This window comes from Pseudophryne corroboree, chromosome 12, assembly GCF_028390025.1.
Source record: "Pseudophryne corroboree isolate aPseCor3 chromosome 12, aPseCor3.hap2, whole genome shotgun sequence".
In the NCBI taxonomy this organism is placed as follows: domain Eukaryota; kingdom Metazoa; phylum Chordata; class Amphibia; order Anura; family Myobatrachidae; genus Pseudophryne; species Pseudophryne corroboree.
In genome coordinates, this window is record NC_086455.1 from 173,351,160 (window position 1) to 173,367,457 (window position 16,298).

Here is a 16,298-nt window from a genome sequence, read left to right on the forward strand (position 1 = left end):
TCTGGCATTGTTAGCCGCTGCGTTTGGTCTGGGCAGCGTATTTGTCTCCTATAGAGTCGGTGTGTATGTATATATATATATGTGTTTGTCTTTTTTGTACTATGCATCATATCCTGACGACGGTGCGTGTCTGCACCGAAACGTTGATTGAACTGATGTATTATTGAATTTTTAATACACGCTTGTTGCATAAAAAAAGCCTCTGAGTGCCGTTCCATCCAGAATCGTGTATATATATATATATATATATATATATATATATATATATAATGATTACCAGGAGACGCCCGCTCAGGTAACGGCACAGCTGTAACATCACCGGGCTTCTCTCCACACCTGTGTGTCTTGAATGCGGTGATTGGGCTGCGGCACGTATTGTGCACATGGATAAATGGTATTTAACAGCGTATGACCAGCGGCATGACTTTTATAAGCTGTAGCAGAATTTGCCATTACAGTCCAGGAATTAAAAATAACCATGCTGGAACACAGGTGACTTAATTAGTATCTCAGTCAATTTGATTTCACTATCTGGACTCCAGCATGGATATCCTTAAAACCTGTCCTGCACTGGTGGAGTTTGGGAAACTCTGGGCTACAGAAATCTCTGCAATTCTCATACTGACTTCTCACTTTTTCGCAGGTTCCGTCCATGCGACATCCATCGCAGCTTCTCGCGTAGAGCAGGCGTTGTCTGAGGTGGCTTCTTCTCTGCAGAGCAGTGCACCAAAGCAAGGCCCACTGCACCCCTGGATGACACTGGCGCAGATCTGGCTGCATGCAGGTAAGGTGCAGGAGGATACAGTGCTGTAATGCCTGCACAAGAGACCCTCGTACCAGAGTGCACCCAAAAAGATCTTTATTATCTAAGGTCTTACATTGCATATAAAATTCTCAATCTTGACCTTTGGTGGGCCTGATGGTATACAGATACAACCCACTGTCAGCCCTAGTCGGGGAGAGCGTTTCGTCACCACGTGACTTCCTCAGGGGTGTCTTAATAGATGTGTGCGGGAGAATCTTGTCTATTAAAAACAATTACCAACCCTTAGTTGATTTGTATTTAAAAACCACGATTAAACTTCTCAAGCCTGGACACTACTTAGACAACAATTGTAGCTCCTGTTGTAACTCCTTCAGAGGAAATAAGTTGTACATGTGGCCCCAGCGTAGGTCAAGCTGTGACCACATGTACAGAAGAAAATTGATTACGATCTGCATTGGATCACCTGGTCCCAGCCCTCAGCCAGTCTGAGTATGCCAAAGCTTACTCAGACTGAACGTTGGAAACCCTCTACCGAGTCCAGGAAGTCTGCATTCGAAAACCTAGACCCTGGGCTCAGCATGCCTACAAAACACGGACGATACGCCCCCTCATTGTGGAACGAATCTGGTCACCACCCCCCAATCATGCTGTAGCTAAGGGGGGCTGCAAGTGATATCACAGGACAGAACCCAAACCATCGGATTTGTATGTACACCATCAAGTTTGCGTACAAATCTGGTATCATGTGGGGAGAGAAGCTGCAGTGAATCAGGATATGGGGAGTGAATGTGCAGTGAATCAGGAGGTGGGGAGAGTGAGCAGTGAATCAGAAGGTGTGGAGCGAGTGCGCAGTGAATCGGACAGCGTGGCGAGAGTGCGCAGTGAATCGGCCAGCGAGGGCAGAGTGCGCAGTGAATCGGACAGCGAGGGCAGAGTGCGCAGTGAATCGGCCAACAAGGACAGAGTGCGCAGTGAATTGGGCAGCGAGGGCAGAGTGCACAGTGAATCGGGCAGCATGAGCAGTGAATCGGGCAGAGTGCGCAGTGAGTCGGGCAGCGAGGGCAGAGTGCTCAGTGAGTCGGGCAGCGAGGGCAGAGTGCGCAGTGAGTCGGGCAGCGAGGGCAGAGTGCGCAGTAAATCGGGCAGCGAGGGCAGAGTGCGCAGTGAATCGGGCAGCGAGGGCAGAGTGCGCAGTGAATCGGGCAGCGAGGGCAGAGTGCGCAGTGAATCGGCCAACAAGGACAGAGTGCGCAGTGAATCGGGCAGCGTGCACAGTGAATCTGGCAGCGTGCGCAGTGAATCGGGCAGAGTGCGCAGTGAGTCGGGCAGCGAGGGCAGAGTGCGCAGTGAATCGGGCAGCGAGGGCAGAGTGCGCAGTGAATCGGGCAGCGAGGGCAGAGTGCGCAGTGAATCGGGCAGCGAGGGCAGAGTGCGCAGTGAATCGGGCAGCGAGGGCAGAGTGCACAGTGAATCGGGCAGAGTGCGCAGTGATTCTTATCCCAGTTAGCGGAGTGTACAGTGTTACTGATGATGTAACGGACGTTCCACGTACTTTGCGCAGGAAGCCGGTTCCTTACCCGCTGGGACTAGCACACAGGATCTTTGTGCTTCTCTTGATGAAATAAAACCAGCTGGGTTTATCGCAAGTTCCTGACCTTGTTTCAGTGACACATCTGTATGGAAATAGTGATCGGAGACTGCCCCCGGCAGGGTGAAATTTCACCCTCTGACACAACCACCCCTTGACCTGGTATCTCGCAGACATGATGGAATTTCACCGGCATGAAATGAGAATGGATGTTATGGACCACACATACTGATACACCTATCACACAGAATTCATGTAACTGTAACTAAAGACCTGTCCCCTGTCCGCACTGCTGCTGTATTACACTTATTCCTTACTCTTTACAAATGGCATAAGTAAGAGTTGTACCTGAAAGTTCTATAACACACTGGGAAAGCTTTGGAGACAGAACTTTGGGGGGGGGGATTCAATAAGGATTGCTGATGTGATCCTTACTGCATTTCCCAGGTGGTGAGGTCCTGTGAACACCTCTGCCTGACTGACAGGCCGAGGCGTTCGAAGGGAGGGGCAGTGGCGGCCGGAGTGCGGGAAAACGGAAGCTTTTCACCATCATTTTTCAGAAGTGGCAAGGCCAAGGACTGCGTCGCGAGAAGCCGCATTGCGACGGCAAGGCAGAGGAACCTTACGCTTACTCAGCCTGCAACTGATGGTCGCTATGTTCATCTCAGATGCAATCGCATGCAAATGCAGGGAGGAGATGGTCTGCAGGGAGGAGGTGTTATGGAGGCAGGAGGTGGTATGGAGGGAGAAGGTGGTATGGAGGCAGGAGGTAGTATGCAGGGAGGAGGTGGTATGGAGGCATGAGGTGGTATGGAGGCAGGAGGTGGTATGCAGGGAGGAGGTGATATGGAGGCAGGAGGTGGTATGCACCTCCTGCTGCATTTACATTGCTAAGGATTGTAATTGCTAAGAAGCAGCAAACAGCTTTGCAATTGCAATCCTTAGTGAATTAGGCTCTTTGTACAATACATTTGTTAGAGACTTTGGTTTCCTCTGACACATTGTTTGGCGGATCAGTCGTCCTAAGAACTGAGTCCGTTAGTTCATAAGGGCCCGGCGACTGCACAGAGGCACAGAACATAAGTTGTTCTCTGATACTGGTTACGTCTGTCAGGGTTCTATTCTCTATGCTGTTGTATTGCAGCTATTTGGATCAACCCCATAAAACCGCCAGTAACGCCACACCATGTAACACCGATCTCGCTCTGAAATCCCAGCCTTTTGGGCTGCAAATATAAATCTGCGACCTCAGGGTTACCGTGAGTGCGTTATAGGCACGCACTTTCTCCTGGCGCGAGCTGGCTCCAACTAACTGAATCAGCCCCATATCTATTGTTGGGGAACAGGTATGTTGATTCTCATAGATATTATTATAAGGGGCTGGAATTCCCTGTCAGGTGCTTTGAAGTGTGAGGATACAGTAGGTAGTGTGTGTTTCGGACATCCAGAGTGGGTAGGACAGCAGAGATGGTGTAGTGGTTAGCATTACTGCCTCGCAGCACTAAGGTCATGGGTTCGATTCCCACCATGGTCCTAACTGTGTGGAGTTTCTATATTCTTCCTGTACTAGCGTGGGTTTCCTCCAGGTACTCTGGTTTCCTCCCACAGTCAAAAATTATACTGGTGGGATAGTTGGCACCTGACAAAAATGAACCCTAGTGTGTAAGTGGGTGTACATGTGGCAGACTAGTGGTTCTTATCTGCCGTCACACTCCATGTTTTTGTGACCTGTTGACACGTCAGCCATCTCTGGAAGTGGGTGGTTAATGTGCACTTGTCGTTCGTTCCTGATTACAGCTTTCACGTTTGCACCCTGCACAGTCAGAACTGCAGCTATTCATAGTGCCTCCGCCGTCTGCCGTAACCCCTTCAGGTAACGGGGACACAGTCACACTAAACCCCTTTCTGCTGCAAGTACTGCCATGGGAGGTGTACTGGAGAGAGTACATTTAGAATAGATACGAGTCAGTGGTGCAATTCTTTGCGTCATTGTGTGCACACGTCCAAGAGTTCTCCTTATTCCAGAGCTCTGTGTAACATTCCTCATGGCAGTTACTAAGATTTCCAATGGTCTTGTGTCAGACGGGGATAGCCTGCACTAGTACATGCACCTGGATTTAGCTCATCAATAGATAATAATAGATCCGTATAGATAACAGACACTCTGATCACCAGGAGTTAGCCGCTCTGTATTATTCATGATGTGATAACATTACAGGAGGACAGCTGTATCACTAGCCTCTGTTCCTCGATCGCTATCTTACAGCTGATCACATGTCGCAGATAAGGGCGTAGATCTGGCTGACCGGATTATAAGATAAATATTCTGTACCGATGGGGGTTAGCTGTAATATTTGTGACATGTGGGCTGCAGTCACTGTATCCCTAGAGAGGGGGCAGAGGAACTCATACACCGGCAGCTGCATTATTAGTTTCTTGTATGTGTCTACGGTCTAAGGGGACCATTTACCATTGTTCGCATTTGCAGTGCCATCTGGGAGCTATATTAGCGCTCAGCACCGCATTACAGAATGCAGTCCCGTCATCCGGTACAGGCAGGAACAGGGTCCCCGCCATGTGCCCAGTGTAGTGCCAGCTGGAGATAGGCTACAATGGGCTACCATCGTTCGCTGCAGGGGCCAGTGTCAGGAATGCGTCACAGTCCGGATATTGGTAAATCTGGCAACATCGTATGCTCTATAGAAACCCATGAGGGATGCGGCTGCGGGCGGGAATGAAGGAATGGCAGCGGGTATCGGATATGCCTGCTGTGGTCCCGCCTACAAACATTCCAGGGATACTTAATATTTGCGGCAAACCCCCGAATAGCCGCAACTATTGGGGCAGATATATTAAGCCTGGAGAAGTGATAAGTGCAAGGTGATAACGCGCCATCCAATCAGCTCCAATATGTACATTTACAGTTATAGGAGCTGATTGGCTGGTGCGTTATCACCTTGCACTTATCACTGCTTTATCACTTCTCCGGGCGTAATACATCTGCCCCAGTGTTTGATAAATGGCCCATAGGAATGACGAGACACTTCCTGGTCGTAACTTTTTTCCTCCACTACTGCATGTGCTGTTTATGCCTCAAAGGGAACATTTATTTATTTCAGATCCAGAAACAATAATAAGATTTGCAGATCCTCCTGCTTAATCTGCTATCTTGTGTTTCATTTACAGTATAGTGGGGGAGATATATGAAGCAGTGAAATGAGTGGAGAAGTTGCCAATGGCAACCACTCAGCTGCTACCTATAATTTTATAGAATCCGCTTGATAAATGTTACTACAATGCTGATTGGTTGCCATGGGCAACTTCTCCACTGACTCACTGCTTCATACATCTTCCCCATTATGTGGTGCATGAGACCATCCGTTACATTGCCTGTCTGCTCCTCTCCCTTTCTCCCTTGCACCCGCAGTCAGTAGCCACACGTACGTACGAGCCGCACCCTTGCCGGGCATTGTGGAGTATGAAGTGTGAGAGGGGCATTTGTTAGATTTCTCTATAATTGGGATAATCAGCGTAAGAGAATCAGAGTACACTGAATGGCCAAACGATAATGAGCTGCGCTTCCCACATCACCTCCATGGCGCCGCTCGTGTCCGCTGGTTGTTTTCTGTTCTGATCAGGGAACGTCATACAATAAGTGGTCTGTTGTGAGTGCGTGTTGATTGTGAATAAGCAGTGTGCTATCGGCACAGGAAGAATGTGCGTGGTGTCATTTATTGGCAGAATGGGAGCATTGTCACATTGACACACAACACGAGTGCTGTTCCGGCTCTGGAAGTGACCCGTATAGCACAGCAGGAGCCTGTTACTAAGTAGCCACACACGGTGTCAGGCATTTGTTTTCTCCTTTATTGTACCTTGGGAAACAGTCATTCTGCATAGATGTACTAACATGGAGAACCCATACATCCCTACTTCCCAGGTTCACTGCGCTATACTTGCCAGTGTACTAGAGTAGAAGAGCCACCGCCTCGGAAGGTATCCTGAGCGACCTATGCTGATGGAGGGGATAGGTGAGTTATAGGAGGTGGCCCAGGTAGCTCATCACCACTGGAGTCGTGTTTCTTAGCATTTCTCTAAGCAACCTCATCATCAATCATTCCTCTAGATTCTTTCTTTATCAGCATAGGAAGGATTCTTTACTGTAAGTTCCATTAAGCTACAAATTCCTTTATTAGGGGCAGAAAGGAATGTAGAATTCATATATAGGAAAGTGTTATTGATAAACTCTCCCTGACCTTGCAAAGCTTCAAACGGGCACTGAAAACCCACTTATTCATCAAAGCGTACCCCTCCGCTGCATAACCTAGTCCTGAGGCTGCTCCTCCATCCCCTGCCTCATGCCTTGACCATCTCTGCTTTGCTTACACCCTGCCATCAGGCTACCTCCCGCTTGCTGCACCTCATGTCATCTGTCTGTCGCCCCTTCCTACTAGATTGTTAGCTCTTCAGAGCAGGGCCCTCTTTCCTGTCAAAGCCCTCTTCTCGACACATTTCACTCGCAGCTCTCTCCTACTCAGCGACCATCTTTACCGCTTTCTCTCCTGCTGGTAAAGGCTCCTCTTTATCGGGTGTGGTTCATCAAATCGACAGTGTCTAGGTCGACCACTATAGGTCGACAGTCACTAGGTCGACATGGATGGAAGGTCGACAGCGTTTCTAGGTCGACATGTGCTAGGTCGACAGGTCTAAAGGTCGTCGACATGAGGATTTTTTTTTTTTTTTTTTTGTGTCGTTTTCTTCGTAGAGTGACCGGGATCCCAAATTAGTGCACCGCGTCCCCTCGCATGGCTCGCTTCGCTCGCCATGCTTCGGGCATGGTGCCTTCGCTCCGCTCGGCACACTTTACCGTTCCAATCGTAGTCCACGTGGATCGTTAAGTATGAAAAAATTCAAAAAAATAAAAAAAAATGTGAAAAACTCATGTCGACCTTTAGACCTGTCGACCTAGCACATGTCGACCTAGAAACCCTGTCGACCTTCCATCCATGTCGACCTTGTGACTGTCGACCTATAGTGGTCGACCTAAACATTGTCGACCTAGACACTGCCGATCTTCAGACCGGATCCCCTCTCTATCTATGGCCGCCAGCTCCTAGTAGTACGATAATCACTCCCTCACTACTTACATCTTAGCTGTATTATGGATGAGAATTGTGCTGCTCTGTGTTACCTGTACTCTATTTCTGTTATTTATTTACTGTAATGCTAAATTCTGTCTCCCTGTACTGTCCTTTGTATGGCACTTGTGGCGCCTTATAAAAACATTTTTAATAATAATAATAGACCAGATTTGTTATTACTGTGCCAGGTTTTAACATGAAAGTAACGAGGAATGTACCGAGGCGCTGCTCGTGCAGATGCAGCCATCACTAGGGACTGAGGCAGCCACTTAGGGGGCCGATTCCTTCTTTGTGCCTCATTCGTGGCCCCTAATGGCAGATAGGCTGCATTATCGCCAAGAACAGCCAGCAAATGGGCGCCATCATGTGGTTAGTGGTAATGTCCCAGATTAGCGTGTGCGCTGCAGACACTTGTACTAACGCTCCTGATCTGCGCTAAGGGTTCATCTTAGTCACAGTTATTACAGGAAACCTTTCCGGCATTGGTTTATGGAGAGCAGAATGAACAGGAAGGCGCAGGTCTCATAATAAGCCTGTGTGATGTCACTATCCGTAGTATGCCTCAGGAAACTCACCCACGTCTCACAAATGCTGATTTATCTCTACTGTTAGCACTTCTGTCATCTGTAATATTGCTATTTACAAATGCAGGAGACAGAGGGAAAGATGGCTGCTGCCAGTGGTTGTGTCTGATGTGGCACATGCAATGTCTCTGTACTCCTGCAGGGGGCATCTGCTGTTCCTGGCTTTCCCTGGGCTTACTGCCTGCCCAGTACATTGAGGGACTGGGAAAATCAGCCAGGCCCAGGCAGAATACAGAGCAGTATCCATACAAGGATAGTGGCAGCCCTGTTGCACTAGTTCTGCGTGGTTACTTCATAGATAATCAGCGGAACGGAACATATAATATATCCCACGTATTAGTCCTCTACTACCACTGCAGCCCATTGTGGCATAGACAGCAGCCTCTGACATCACACAGACTGAGACTTGTTCTATATGCTGGGCATGTGCCAGTCTCTTTCCATATAAAGGCACAATGCCATGCAACCAGTTGTAGCAGACACGTCATCAATCTGTACTTCCCAATGACTGTGTTTTCCACTTGATGCATGGCAGAGCCCAGCTGTGCTGTGCATGGTTATGCTGATGTGTGTGGATGATGCACAGCCAGAAGGCTGATCGTTATCATTACCGGCTACTGGCAGAGAGATACAGCATGACTGTCACTTCATTTGCTGAAGTCATGAGGGAGCTAAATGTAATTTCTCCCTATTCTGTCTCCCTGACTATCCTCTCCCCCCCCCCCCCTTCTCTGTCTCCCAATCACCTTCACTATACCATCTCTCCCCCGCTCCTTCTCTGTCTCCCAATCACCTTCACTATACCATCTCCCCCCCCTTCTCTGTCTCCCAATCACCTTCACTATACCATCTCCCCCCCCTTCTCTGTCTCCCAATCACCTTCACTATACCATCTCTCCCCCCCCCCTTCTCTGTCTCCCAATCACCTTCACTATACCATCTCCCCCCCCTTCTCTGTCTCCCAATCACCTTCACTATACCATCTCCCCCCCCCCCTTCTCTGTCTCCCAATCACCTTCACTATACCATCTCTCCCCCCCGCCCCCTTCTCTGTCTCCCAATCACCTTCACTATACCATCTCTCCCCCCCCCCCTGCTTCTGTCTCTTTATCACCTTCACTATCCCTTCTCCATCCTCCTCTGTCTCTATCCTCATCCTATCCCCCCCACCCCCCTCATTCTCTGTCTCTCTGTCACCTTTACTATCCTCTCCTCCCCCCCCCTTCTCTGTCTCCCAATCACCTATACTATACCATCTCCCCCCCCCCCCCTGCTTCTGTCTCTTTATCACCTTCACTATACCATCTCTCCCCCCCCCCTGCTTCTGTCTCTTTATCACCTTCACTATACCATCTCCCCCCCCCCCTTCTCCGTCTCCCAATCACCTTCACTATACCATCTCTCCCCCCCCCCTGCTTCTGTCTCTCTATCACCTTCACTATCCCTTCTCCGTCCTCCTCTGTCTCTATCCTCATCCTATCCCCCCCCCCCTTCTCTGTCTCCCAATCACCTTCACTATACCATCTCTCCCCCCCCCCCCTGCTTCTGTCTCTTTATTACCTTCACTATCCCTTCTCCGTCCTCCTCTGTCTCTATCCTCATCCTATCCCCCCCCCCTTCTCTGTCTCCCAATCACCTTCACTATACCATCTCTCCCCCCCCCTCCCCCTGCTTCTGTCTCTTTATCACCTTCACTATCCCTTCTCCATCCTCCTCTGTCTCTATCCTCATCCTATCCCCCCCACCCCCCTCATTCTCTGTCTCTCTGTCACCTTTACTATCCTCCCCCCCCCCCCCCTTCTCTGTCTCCCAATCACCTTCACTATACCATTTCTCCCCCCCCCCCCCTGCTTCTGTCTCTTTATCACCTTCACTATACCATCTCTCCCCCCCCCCCTGCTTCTGTCTCTCTATCACCTTCACTATCCCTTCTCCGTCCTCCTCTGTCTCTATCCTCATCCTATCCCCCCCACCCCCCTCATTCTCTGTCTCTCTGTCACCTTTACTATTCTCTCCCTACCTTCTCTGTCTCTCTACTCCCTCCACTATCCCCTCTCTCTCTTTTTCTACTATTCCACCCTCTCTCTCCGCCTTCCACCCCTCTTTCTCTCCCCTTCTGCCACTCTTTCTACTTCCCCCTCTACCCCCTCTTTCTCCTTCCCTCTTTTTCTTACTTTCCCTGTTCTCTCAGCCCCCTTTCTCTATAACTCCATCTCCCTCTGCTCCCCTTCATTCCTTTCCTCTTTCTCCCCTTCCTCTTTCTACCCTTTCATCACTTTCTCTCTCCCCTCCCACCCCTCATCTCTCTCTCCCCTTCCCTTTCACCTCACATTCCCCTCTCTCCCTCACCCCTATCCCCCATCCCCTTCTTTCTTCCCCTCCATCCCCCTTCTCTCTCTCCCCTCCCATCCACTCTCTCTCTTTCTCTACCCCCCTTCTCTCATTGCCCTTCCATTCCCCTCTTTCCTTTACCTCCCTTCTTTCTCCCCTCCAATACCCTTCTCTTTCCCCTCCCCATCCCCCCTCTCTGTTCCTCTTCTTCTCCTCCTTCCCCTTCCTCCACTCTTCCTCCACCCTTCTGCTGCTCTTTCTCCTTCCCTGCTTTCTCTATAAATCCATCTCCACTTCTCTCCCTCCCCTCTTCTTCCTCTCCCTCTCCTCCCCTTCCTTCCCTCTCTGTCTCCCCTCTCATTCCCCATCTCTCTCCCCTGCCATCTCTTCCTCTCTCTCCCCTCTCTCTCTTTTCTTTCCCCTCACATTCCCCCCCTCTTTCTCTCTCTCTCCCATCACCCTCTCCTCTCACATCCTCCCTCTCGCTCCCCTTCTCTGTTTTCTCTTCTCTTCTCTCTCGCTCCTTACCTCTCACTCTACTAATTTTCTCTCTCTGCTACCCTCTTCTTGCTTCCCCACCTCTCTCTCTACACTCCCATCCCTTCTCTTTCTCCTCCCACCCCCTCACTTCCATCAACCCTCTCTCTATCTCCCCTCTCATCCCCCTTTTTTCTCCTCTCTCCCCTTCTCTCTTTACCCTCCCTCTCTCCTCCATCCCCCTTCTTATCTCCCCCTCCCCTTATCTCCCCCTCCAAAGCCCCTCCTCTCTTCTCCTCCCATCCCCTCTCTCCCCCCTCCACTCCAATCTTTCTTTCTTTCTTTCTTTCTTTCTTTCTTTCTTTCTTTCTTTCTTTCTTTCTTTCTTTCTTTCTTTCTTCATACAAGAATTTAGGCCGACATTTGTTTTTCCTTCCCCTTCTGCCTCTCTTTCTCCTTCCCCTTGTTTCTCCTTCTCCTTTCTCTATTATTCCATCTCTCCTCCTCTTCCTCCCATCTCCCTCTGCTCCCCTTCATTCCTTCCCTCTTTCTCCCCTATCATGCCTTTCTCTCTTCCCTTTCTCTCTCCCCTCCCATCTTCCCAATCTCTTTCCCCTTCTCTTTTCCTTTCCCTTCACAATCCCCTCTCTCCTTCACCCCTATCCCCCATCCCCTTCTTTCTTCCCCTCCATCCCCCTTCTCTCCCCCTCCCTCCCATCTACCCACTCTCTCTCTTCCTTTTCTCCTTACCCTCCCATTCTCCTCTCTCCCTTACACCTATCCCCCACCCCCTTGTGTCTTCCCTTCTCATTTCCCTCCCCATCCCCACTCTCTCTGCCTCTTTCTCCTTCCCCTTCCTCCACTCTTCCTCTGCACTTCTGCTGCTCTCCACCCTTCTCTTTCTACTTCCCGCTCCTCCCCTCTTTCTCCTTCCTTCTCCGCCCCTCCCTTCCCTCCCCTTCCTTCCTTCCCTCTCTCTAAGTTATAGGCTGGCTTTTGCTGTTGCAGTACCAGTAAGTGGCAGCTGCAGTAGGCCTGCCTTCTTCCTCATGTTGTGTTACAGTTTGTACTATGCCACTGTCTGGCTTGTAGAAAGCTCAATATAAAGCAAAAATTCTGGTGTGTAAAATAATCCTGAATTAAAATATATAAAATGTAAATGTTCTGTAATGTTCTGTTATAGTGATGCAGCGTGATCTAGCTCGCCTCTCTCCATACACTGAACATATCTGTTACATTCTGATCTAAGAGACGTCTATTGTCACTGACATTACTGTATAAATAGACACAAAGAGCTTGCAATCTAGTGACTATAGACGTTATCGCCCTTTTTTCTGTGTCCTCGCAGCGGAAGTGTACATCGGGATAAGTAAGCCGTCGGAAGCCACAGCGTGTATCCAGGAGGCAGCGAACCTCTTCCCAATGTCGCACAATGTGTTATACATGAGAGGTCAGGTGTCCGAGCTGAGAGGAAACGTCGATGAGGCCAAACGGTGGTATGAAGAGGCTCTGTCTATCAGTCCCACCCATGTGAAGAGCATGCAGAGGCTGGTGAGTGGGGCGATCAGGAACACCTGCTGTATGTGACATGAGCCACCTATATATCAATCATTCCCTCCCCTAGCTCTGCCATTGCCAGGGGAATGCAAATAAAGTTACAGACACAGGCTGATTGAGTCGCAGGCAAAGTGGCTGAAGCTGCTGGCAGCCAGGTTTACTACCATATGCCTGACGCTGGGGGTCCGTACAGCTCTGCTCTGCTAATGCTCCGCTGACTGATGTTGCTCTACTGACTGATGTTTCTCTGCTGACTGATGTTGCTCTGCTAATGCTCCGCTGACTGATGTTGCTCCGCTGACCTATGTTGCTTTGTGAGCTGATGATTCTCTGCTGACTGATGATGCTCTGCTAGCTGGTGATGCTCCGCTAGCTGGTGATGCTCTGCTGGCTGGTGATGCTCTGCACTGATGAAGAGATCATCTCCTGGCATGGTACCTCTTCCCCTTTGTACCGCTCTGCCTCCCCACTGCGCCCGTAGAAGTGAGTACCGCTTCTTCCGTCACCTGCAGGCCGCCTTTAGTGACACCGTCACTCTCCTTCTCCAGCAGTGATGTCACCAGCAAGGCTTCAGCCTGCACCTATAATCTGGCAGATATTATTAATGGTGTATGATCTGGCGTCACTTGTTCATGGAGGATAATACAGTACTTCTGAGCGTACCAGCTCTGTGTCTGTAGGAGGACAGAGCAAAGGCCTGAAGCTAGGTAGATACATGCCCCTGCGTGCAGTGTACACGAGCGCCCATACACAGCGTTCATGGTCCCCACAAGGCATCACAACTGCATGGGACATGGATGTGATGTATTCCTGCCTCTGGTGTAACATGTCCCTCACAATGGGGCTGCTCTCTGGTCCTGTCTGAGCCCCTGTATCTGGTCTGCACTGCAGATTGCTTGGGGACAGAGTCTAGAATATCAGAATCCGCTTTATTGGCCAGGTGTACTCACGTACAACGCATCGCCAAGCCGCAACATGGAGGGGGAATACATAGCATATGAAGGGGGAAAGACGTAGCACACACTACATACATTATACTGCACATTGCAGCTGTACCATAAACTCCACATATTAGACATAGGGCCTAATTCAGACCTGATCGCTAGGGTGCGTTTTTTGTATCCCTGCGATCAGGTGTCGCCGCCTACAGGGGGAGGGGGAATTCGCTGTGCTGGGGTGCGATCACATGTGCAGGAGAGGAGTGCAGTCTCTGCACAGCGCAGCACTTACTCTTCCAGTGCGATGATCGGGGCCGGAGCTGACGTCAGACATCCTCCCTCCAAACGCCTGGTCCCTCCTGCGTTTCTCCGGACACTCCCTAAAAACGGTCAGTTGCCAACCACAAACGCCCTCTTCCTGTCAGTCACCTTGCCGATCGCTTTTCTCGCACCATCCCGTCGCTCCCCGTTGCTGCGGACCGACCCGCCTGCACATTGTGGTGCATGCGCAGTTCAGACCTGATCGCAGGCTGTACGGAAACGCAGCCTAGCGATCAACTTTGAATTATGCCCATTATACACGTAAGACCTTTTATATATTGTTCAGCTGGTAGACCGCTAGTGGGAAGACGCTTTTAATGGATCTGGTTGGAATGGAAGTATGTGTGTTACACTTTCTATTTTAGCTGCGTGTTCTGGAAGAGGTGATCCTCGTATGCAGGTTCCATCCTCCGGGCTCACTAAGTATAGATAATGAGGAGCTACACACCCATGTACAGCATGCGATATGTTACAGTATATAGGTGTGCTATAACCTATAAGACAGCAAACATTGGAGTGTTCTGGTTAATGAAGTGTCGTTATGCTGAGTATTCTCTGTGTAATGACAGACTGTACGGCTGTGCTCTGCAGACAGGTTCTCCCCGAATACCAGAAGGCGCTCTGCAGGGATCACGCAGTATATGCTGCACGTGTCACTGGTGTGTTACACAGACGTTGTGCACCAGCAGAGGCCCTCGCACACCCCTGGCACAGGGACCAGAGAACACTGGGCTGCTTAGTGGGGTAGGCATGGTGGCATTCCCCAAGACGGACTCTCCTGTGTCACTAGTGACGTGGGCCCGAGGCACAGGGCGGCTCTTCCAGTTCCAGGACTAGAATAGAATGGCCGCGCCCAGCTCTTCGTTTGGCATATGAAATGTTAGTGTAAACTCTGCCTTTCCACTTAACTCCTTTGTTGCCAAAAGGAGACCTGAACTCACCAGTATCACCAGTTTATTGTTAAAGCGCCAGCAGAGACTGGAGCAGCGTACAGACTGTAAAATAAGATTTCTCTATCGTCCTAGTGGATGCTGGGGTTCCTGAAAGGACCATGGGGAATAGCGGCTCCGCAGGAGACAGGGCACAAAAAGTAAAGCTTTAGGATCAGGTGGTGTGCACTGGCTCCTCCCCCTATGACCCTCCTCCAAGCCTCAGTTAGATTTTTGTGCCCGGCCGAGAAGGGTGCAATCTAGGTGGCTCTCCTAAAGAGCTGCTTAGAAAAGTTTAGCTTAGGTTTTTTATTTTACAGTGAGTCCTGCTGGCAACAGGATCACTGCAACGAGGGACTTAGGGGAGAAGAAGTGAACTCACCTGCGTGCAGGATGGATTGGCTTCTTTGGCTACTGGACATTAGCTCCAGAGGGACGATCACAGGTACAGCCTGGATGGTCACCGGAGCCTCGCCGCCGGCCCCCTTGCAGATGCTGAAACGAGAAGAGGTCCAGAATCGGCGGCAGAAGACTCCTCAGTCTTCTTAAGGTAGCGCACAGCACTGCAGCTGTGCGCCATTTCCTCTCAGCACACTTCACACGGCAGTCACTGAGGGTGCAGGGCGCTGGGAGGGGGGCGCCCTGGGAGGCAAATGAAAACCTTTTTTGGCTAAAAATACCTCACATATAGCCTCCGGGGGCTATATGGAGATATTTAACCCCTGCCAGAATCCATTAAAGAGCGGGAGACGAGCCCGCCGAAAAAGGGGCGGGGCCTATCTCCTCAGCACACAGCGCCATTTTCCCTCACAGAAAGGCTGGAGGGAAGGCTCCCAGGCTCTCCCCTGCACTGCACTACAGAAACAGGGTTAAAACAGAGAGGGGGGGCACTAATTTGGCGTTAGAAATATATAAAAGATGCTATAAGGGAAAACACTTATATAAGGTTGTCCCTATATAATTATAGCGTTTTTGGTGTGTGCTGGCAAACTCTCCCTCTGTCTCTCCAAAGGGCTAGTGGGTCCTGTCCTCTATCAGAGCATTCCCTGTGTGTGTGCTGTGTGTCGGTACGTGTGTGTCGACATGTATGAGGACGATGTTGGTGAGGAGGCGGAGCAATTGCCTGTAATGGTGATGTCACTCTCTAGGGAGTCGACACCGGAATGGATGGCTTATTTAGGGAATTACGTGATAATGTCAACACGCTGCAAGGTCGGTTGACGACATGAGACGGCCGACAAACAATTAGTACCGGTCCAGACGTCTCAGAAACACCGTCAGGGGTTTTAAAACGCCCGTTTACTTTAGTCGGTCGACACAGACACAGACACGGACACTGAATCCAGTGTCGACGGTGAATAAACAAACGTATTCCTTATTAGGGCCACACGTTAAGGGCAATGAAGGAGGTGTTACATATTTCTGATACTACAAGTACCACAAAAGAGGGTATTATGTGGGATGTGAAAAAACTACCGTAGTTTTTCCTGAATCAGATAAATTAAATGAAGTGTGTGATGATGCGTGGGTTCCCCCCGATAGAAAATTATGGGCGGTATACCCTTTCCCGCCAGAAGTTAGGGCGCGTTGGGAAACACCCCTTAGGGTGGATAAGGCGCTCACACGCTTATCAAAACAAGTGGCGGTACCGTCTATAGATAGGGCC

The 16,298-nt window shown here is 50.0% G+C and overlaps 1 protein-coding gene across 2 annotated transcripts in view; it reads left to right on the forward strand.

Moving 5' to 3' along the window:
- Positions 1 to 16,298, forward strand: part of TTC7B (tetratricopeptide repeat domain 7B) — a 144,478-nt gene that overhangs the window by 109,914 nt on the left and 18,266 nt on the right. For both annotated transcript variants that reach the window (XM_063948600.1, XM_063948601.1), the window contains 2 exons: positions 644 to 784; positions 12,236 to 12,438. In XM_063948600.1, coding sequence (XP_063804670.1) covers positions 644 to 784; positions 12,236 to 12,438 — 344 coding nt within the window. The remainder of the gene's footprint in view (positions 1 to 643; positions 785 to 12,235; positions 12,439 to 16,298) is intronic.